Consider the following 8416-nt stretch of genomic DNA (forward strand, 5'->3'; position numbering starts at 1 on the left):
TGAGAGATACGCCGATTATTCCTGGACACTGTATATTTATTTTTGATTATACAGGATATCTCATAAAGATTGTGCCAATGCTCGTGAGTGGGTAAAGCGCAGTAAACTGAACAAAAAAATCCTCTACCATTTTTTGCAATTTTTTTACAATAATTATTAAAATATTAATTAAAAATAGCTGACGAATGAGCGGGCATTTCGCGCGACTAGACTATGGGATGTGTATTCTAAGTCTGCCAGTAGCAAAGTCGTGACAAGTTTGGCTGTGCATACTTCGACTATCATCTTTTTATTATCATGTAACGCTGCTGGCACATCTAAAGTGCACATTACACGGTTTAGCCATGCAAAATGCATGCTTATTTATCAATTTTTTAAATTAATATTTCAATTGCGAAAATTGTAAAATGGTAAGATTGTTTTCAGTTTACTGCACTCTACCTGTTCACAAGCGTTAGTATAATATTTATGATCATCTATATTTATGATTATCTTATATACAGGGTGTTCGGAAATTCAATCGACAAATTTTCAGAGATTGTCAGCGGCACCATAAGAATCATTTTTTGCAAATGAACCTGGGGTTGGAAACGTGTCATTACATCGCTACGGCATACGGAGTGTTCGAAAGAGTCGGGACCTCGAAATATCACAAAAAATAGAAGTTTTACAAAAAATTGTTTCAAACAAAAGTTGTAGGGTGTAAAAAGGTCTATTTACTGCCTTCGTGGGCGAGACATCTTACCATGAAAAGCTCGATAACTTCGAAACGGCTTACTTAAAGTTGGTAAAATTAGTGCTTTGAAAAGATCTCGAGAAGGGCTACAAGAATATGCAATAAAAAGTGGAGGGTTCCATTTCAAAAATTCAAGGTGGCCTTGTCGTGACCTTGGCGACGCCATCCAAGGTCAAACACATGGCGCCAGTAAATAGACCTTTTTACATCCTACAACTTTTATTTGAAACAATTTTTTGTAAAACTTCTATTTTTTGTGATATTTCGAGGTCCCGACTCTTTCAGACACTCCGTATGCCGTAGCGATGTAATGACACGTTTCCGACCCCAGGTTCATTTGCAAAAAATGATTCTTATGGTGCCCCCGACAATCTCTGAAAATTTGTCGGTTGAATTTCCGAACACCCTGTATAGATTGTTTGCTAAATAATCGAAATTAACTTAATATAAAAAAATCCAATCATTTTAAATTGATCTAAATCAATTCAATTTAATTTCGTCAAACGTGAGTAGCATTAACATTAACAATCGTTTTTTAGTTATATACTTTAATTAGTTAAATTTCTATAGATTATTGTTCTAATAAGTAATATGTGTTGATAAAAATAAAAGTTTATTTATTCGCGACTAATTGGCGTTATCGTTAATCGCTGTTGATGCAACGGATTTTAAAAATTAATTTTAGGTAAGCCGCAGCATTCTACGCCAAACAGGAGCCCTTCAAAGCTGCAACATGTCGAAGTTAAGTGCAATAATTGAACTGATTTTAAATGAACAAGAGGGAACTTCAAGGAATTTAAATTTCCATCGACGATTAGGAGATGATAATAAGTATATGTACATCAAATGTTTTTATATATTTGTAACTTTCAATGTTGGCACCGCAAAAATCAATTGTTTTTGAATGTATATTTCTTCTAGCAAATGTGATATTATTGATAAACGAACAACTGCGATATTAGATCTGTCTCATCAAAAGCAGTACATCGCCAATATTGCCAATTAAGCGTTCTATAGAATGTATTATTGTGTATTTTGCTTTAAATTTTCCGATTATCTTCATAATTTTTTACTTATGAAAATGTAGCAGCTTTGTTCGAAAGATCGATCGAGTTCTGACCAAAGTTTAACTTTGATATATTACAGTCGCTCGACACAGAATGTGAAATACATCTTCTTTGCCAAAGTATAAAACTGTATCCAGAGTACAATATTTGTATATATTCTCATGTTCATTGTTAAATATATAATTTTGCGTACAAAAATTTTTACATAATTATTACATAAATTATGTTTTCTTAGGATAAATATTCGCATAGTATTGGACATAATTTATTGAAAATTTATGAAAGTGGATTAAAAATATTAAGATTAATTGTAGAAAGTTTTTTTCCGTAGTTGTAATTTACATATGTAATTTATATGTTCTTAATGTGTATGTTTTATGTTAATACAAATGGAAAAAAATATGCAAAAATATATTGAAATAATTTATTATTTTAATTTAAATAGATAATTATAGATAAATCATAATTTTCTACAATAGCTAAAAAAATCAGATTTTTAAAAAACCAAAGTATCATTAAAAAAAGTTGTAATCTTTTCGATATATAGCGAACTGAGAAAAAAATCAATAAAAATACTGTCTCAGAGATGTATAAATACCCACACGGAACATGACATCCATTGGAGGTCCATATAACCTCCATACCTCCATGTGACCTCTATCTCCACGGTGGATGTTCAATGGATCTCTAATAGAAATCCATATTATCTCCACGGTAGATGTCGTTTGTAAATTCATCATGAATGTCCATTAGACATTGGTTATGGATGTATGATAGATGTGTACACATTTCTCTTAACATAAATAATTTTTATTAATTATTTTTCCTAGTATTGGTAAATATTAGTTTTTGTTTATCTTATATCTCACTAATAATTATAGTCAGTGGAAGTAAAATTTCACTATAAAATCAGTAATCGCGCTAGTTCGTTCGTTTACCGCTATGGTGCGCTATTTTTCTCGTGACTTGAGTTTTAGTCATGAGAATTATATAAAGCTTGCAAAAGGCGACAGATAAAATTAAAAGTATTACTTCGATCTAATTTCTGATACAGTTTCAATAGAGGAACTTCAGATATTAAATCGATTTTATAAGTCGGACAAGTAAATGTCCGGCCAATAAACGAAAATGATCCGTTCATTATCTATTTGTTACTCCATATAACGTACATATGACATCCATGAAAGCTCGACAAAATATCTATAATTACTCCATATAACGTATATCTGACATCCATAAGAGCTCCACAAAATATCTATAATTACTCCATTATAACGTACATATGACATCCATGAACGCTTCATTCAATATCTATAATTACTCCATATAACGTACATATGACATCTATGAATACGTCTAATGGATGTCGAATGGAGGTATGAAATGCGGAACTGTGGATGTCTAGTAGATGTTTACGGGACGTTTCATGGATATCTAATGGAGGTTTCGAATCTCCATGGTAGACGTCTAGTGGATATCCATTAGAGGTTTTTGTTCCGTGTGGGTAGCGTTTAGATTTAAATTATTGGAGTTGAAACATATACACGATGTATTTCTGTTGAAACACACACATACACACACACACACACACACACACCACACACACGTATGTATGCATGTATATTAAAATTTTATTATTGGTGAATGCTAGTCACAATGCTTATAAATACTCTATTTTTCAGTTTAGTTTCAATATTGTTTACTGTAATAAGATATAAATTTATACATGCACGCATAAAATTTTATTGTTTTTGCTAACTTTTAATTAAAAAAAACGGAAAAGAATGCAAAAGAATAAATTATAAAGATTTAAGTAGAAGAAAAATTTAAGCAACTTTATTTCTTAAGATGTGTGAGTGAGAAATGAGAAAATTATTAAATTTTTATCATATATTTTAGATTTTGTGAATTATTCTTACAATCATAATTTTCATTTATTACACCGGGGAACAGTCAATCTGTTGCCAAAGATTTATGAGTCGATTTTGAATAATTAGGGCCTCCTGATTACGAATATACTGTTAATTTTTCTAGATTGATTCTAGTTTGCGAGCAAATGTTTATGCCCTAAATATTCATAAAAGAAATAAAGTCAATATAAAAAAAACATAACCATATAATTTTTATCCACAACAGTGTATTTGCCACAAATATAACAGAAAACATCAGGATTATTTACACACTGTTTTCGCAAAGTACTCATTTTCGCGGTGAAAAATGCTCGTATATTTACTCAAATGAGGCCACTAGTTAAACTAACACTAATAAAACAAGTTCTTGTTATGTTTTTAGAGGAGGGTAGTAATTGATAACGAATTGAATGTACGTCGTTTTCTCAAGTAAAGCAGGTTTGAATCATTCGGGAGGTAATTACAATTTAAGAATAGATCAAATTTGACTGATTTCGATTATTGTAAAAATCAGAGTCAATTCAGCCAAAGTGAATATATAATACGAAATCAGGACTCTCAAATATATATAAACTGATCTTAAACCTTTGACATGAAAAATTTTTTTGTTCCCCGGTGTTACACATATCCAAATATGATTAATTAAATAGAAAATTGATTGGTAATTATTATGCACTTTACGGACGACCTCACCGATTTCAATGATCTTGACATATGTTGTCAAGCTCACTCTCCTGAGTAAGTATTAAAATGTTTTAAGTGTCGCTCACTATTTATTAAAAAGTTATTAACGAAAAAAGTTTAATGAATATAATATGATTTTGCGACAGCATGTACGTTTAAGAAGTTATATTTGATGGAATATATGTTTAATATATAGCGAAGATTATTATTAGAGTAAACTTTGTTTTGTGTTGCAAAGTACATATTTGAAGACAGTGTGTTCCGCCCCTCCTACGGGGGGGGGCTCCACTTTCGGAAGATATAACCTAACCCAAACCTATTTCTGATTTAAAATTAAAATTTGGTTTAAATCAGAATTGGTTTGGGTTAGGTTATATCCCGACAAATCAGTACGTGAAATCCACGTTATTACCACATAGATTAATATCGTTGAATCCACGTGGATATTCGAGTGGATAATCTGCTCAAAAACGGGACTAGAATCTACGTGGAATCTATGTGAAAATGTCATGAACTTTCGAGACATATTACTTTTTTCATTTTTGATAAGTGAATATCTTGGACATTTATAAAAGTATATAAATACACTCGGCCATAAGAATAATTTTATTTTTATTTATATTTTATTTTTAATATACGCAATAAATAGACCATCTCCCATTTATCCGTTTAATTTCAAATAACCTGTTCCATATTCTGAATCCCAACAAGCGATCCAGATTATTAAACAAATTATTTTAAATTAAATCAGTTTATTAAATTAAACTGACTAAAGGACCGTCTACAATGAAAATAATATCGTTGGAGTGGACGGTGGAGTAAGGCGTAAGACTAGGAGTAATGCGAAATGGAAAAGAACCATTCGCTTATGCCTTACTCCACCGTCCACTTCACCAATATTACTTCCATTGTAGACGGTCCTTAAAAGAAAAAATAAACTTCGGACCGTGTTAGTATCAGTTCTTTATATACACTTTATGACGAAAAGTTGAATACGAGTTAGCTAATTTGATGCAGCACCGCATAGCGGCAAAGCGAGGAAGCATATTCTATATACATATGTACTATTACATATTTAGAAACATACAGATATAATCTTTTTTTAGCAAACTTTTTTATCTTTCTGAAATATTTCAGAAATATTGCAAATACAATATTATATAAAATATAAATATTATAATATTATAATATAAATATTATAAATATTATAAAAAACATGATACAGGTATATTTCTGAAATATTTCAGATACAAAATTACAATTGAAAAATTTTAATAAAATATCTTTTAACATTACAATATTACCGAGTTGTTGAATGATTAATCATAATTTTAATAGAAATATCCACATGAAATCTACATTGATATTTCGAGAATAAAGTACCTCGATGTAATAATGAAAAAAGAAAGTTGTATCCACGTAGATAATTCGTGGATAAATCTGCATCCACGTAAGCCACGTAAAATACGTGGATTCGACGAGGATGTGACGTAACTGTTTTTGTCGGGTATCTTCTGGAAGTGGAGCCCCCCCCAAAAGGGGAGCGAAACCCACTGTAGCCACGCATGTACTTTGCAAGATAAAACGAAGTTTACATGGGTTTGCAACTTTTTACGCGAAGGTTCATCTCAAACCAAATTTTAGTTTTAAATCAGAAATAGGTTTAGGTTAGGTTATATCTTCCGAAAGTGGAGCCCCCCGTAGGGGGGGCGGAACACATTGTATCCACGCATGTACATTTCACCTTGACTCTTAAAACGTACATAATGTCTAAAAATTGCACATAATTCGTAAAACTTTTTTTGTTAATAATTTTTTAATAAATGACGAGCGACACTTAAAACCTTTTGCATTTAAAAATTAGATCTCAAGTTCGATTGTTATTAAAAAGAAATGTGCATATGATAATCAGATATTTCGCTATGTATCTTTTAATTTTGTAAATATGTTGTGATATATATTTCTCGGAATTTTTATTAAGATCGACAAGGTCTCGATCGGCACTTATATAATTTAATAAAATAAAATTTGTATAAAAGTAAAAACTGAGAAACTAATAAAAAGATAACTGATTGCGATAACAAGTGTTCCTGATTTACTGGCAAAATAATTCTTCTTCAAAATGTCTTCAGTGATAGAAAGTGATGGAATACTTCGTTTACCTTTAATGGAAATATATCTTATTATAAATATATTAATTTATATTCCCTTCTCAAAGAGAAAAGAAAATGAAAGATAACTAAATATGTATTAATTGATAATACATTAAGTTTACAATGATGTACATTTACACAAGAATAATAAAGCAAGATATACGATTGTGATAATTAACATCATAAAATAATTTTTGGGATTGGTTAGTAATTTTAAGTACTAATAACTTAACGTCAAATGTACTCGAACGCAAGAAGTGAATCCTATTCTTTATTAGCAGTTCAATGAAATATGTAAGTGTACAAGATATTCACATATGTATTTGATTACCCATGTTTGTACTGCAATGTTGAAAATAAAACATTTTTTGAGATTAATAACTTCAGTTCTCATAACATTAAAAGACGTAAACTTTGTAAATTTAAAGTTCATCTCATATCTTGTGCAAATAATCAGTAGAATATACAAGAAAGAATTTGCACATCAAAAATTTGTTGCACAGATAAAAATTTATTTTTATACAAGAATGTACCATGAAGAAATAAACGTAATAATTATAATTTGAGATTTTCCTTTTTTTTTATTTTTTATTTATTTATTACAATATGCGTCCTATTTTAAGGGATACCCAGCGTTTTTCTTACAAGCTTTTGAGCTATCCTCTCAAATTCACTACGATCCTCTCTCCACATTTTGGCAGCATCTACATTAGCACCACTCTCATCATTTGGTTCTGCTAGCATACTTACTACACTCAATAATATCTTCTCCACGCTCTGTACTGGACTCCATCTTTCTGCACTGCTTTCATAACCCATTGGATCATCACCAGGTGCATGTAATATGCTTATACAGACTCTTCCATCTGCATAAACTTTTAAGAAAAAGATAATTTCATATATGGTTAACACATGGTTAACATGCTTAATATTATTGTATATTTAATGAACTTTTAAATTTAAAATAAATAAAGTTTAAATTTATTTTATGCTTAATAATTTTAGTAAACACTTAATTGACCTGCTTTAATTAAATTTTTATAAAAATACATTTGACATCTTTTCATATAAAAACATTTGAAAAATAAAAATCGCTAGATACTATAAAAAGTTATAAACTATTAAAAGTAATATTTGTCATAAAAGTAATACTGTGAAATTAACAAATCTACCATCTACCGAGATATGATATCTGTATAAAATAGTATGCAAAATTTAAAATATGGAATAAAATAAACTGTATATATAATGATATATAGTTTCAAGGGACAATTAAAAATTAGAAAAAATTATAATTAGATCAGATTAAAATTTTTCAGGGAAATGATATCAGGAAAAAAGGCTTCACCTTTCATTTGTCGATTTCTTTTTCTATTTTTTTTTTATTAACCTTTAAAAATTTTTTAACTGTTTATAATTCTTTTTATAGTATCCAGTGACAATTTTTACTTTTAAAATTTAGTTTTTATATAAAAAGATGTCAAATAAGAATTTTTACATACAAGATGCATCAACATGTTACTGCACGGCAAAAACTTTAAATATATGATTATCAAAATTTAGGCGTAGTGAATTAAATTAGACATTTATTATAGTTTTATAGTATCTTACTATTAGGATGAAACATTTCACAAGTGAATTGCATCTTGGGTGGACTTAGTGGATAATCTGGAGGAAATATTAATTTTGCCGTAAAGATTCCACCTTCAAAGCATGTTCCTTCTGGCCCGCTAAAAATATTCAGCTTCATTAGTATTTCAATAATGAAAAATTTATACAAATGCTGATATATGTATATATGTGTATATATGTGTATATATATATATATATATATATATATATATATATATAAAATTAGTGATGTGT

The 8416-nt window shown here is 29.5% G+C and overlaps 2 protein-coding genes across 6 annotated transcripts in view; one reads left to right on the top strand and one right to left on the bottom strand.

Moving 5' to 3' along the window:
• The window catches only part of LOC145967385 (uncharacterized), a 34783-nt gene extending 27351 nt beyond the window's left edge, over positions 1-7432 (top strand). For 3 of the 5 annotated variants that reach the window (XR_014437389.1, XM_083092234.1, XM_083092232.1), the window contains one exon: positions 1422-7432. The gene's annotated coding sequence lies outside the window, so the exon portion shown is untranslated. The remainder of the gene's footprint in view (positions 1-1421) is intronic. The other 2 variants (XR_014437390.1, XR_014437391.1) reach the window with 2 other exon arrangements.
• Ubc7 (ubiquitin conjugating enzyme 7) overlaps positions 7106-8416 on the bottom strand; it is a 2006-nt gene continuing 695 nt past the window's right edge. The window contains exons 3-4 of the mRNA XM_083092237.1: positions 8162-8280; positions 7106-7425 (exon numbers count right to left, since the gene is read on the bottom strand). Coding sequence (XP_082948363.1) covers positions 7169-7425; positions 8162-8280 — 376 coding nt within the window. The 3' untranslated portion in view covers positions 7106-7168. The remainder of the gene's footprint in view (positions 7426-8161; positions 8281-8416) is intronic.

The sequence above is a fragment of the Camponotus vicinus genome, unplaced genomic scaffold, assembly GCF_025532165.1.
Source record: "Camponotus vicinus isolate PSW18456_S1 unplaced genomic scaffold, iyCamVici1.0 SCAF_2, whole genome shotgun sequence".
Taxonomy (NCBI): Eukaryota; Metazoa; Arthropoda; class Insecta; order Hymenoptera; family Formicidae; genus Camponotus; species Camponotus vicinus.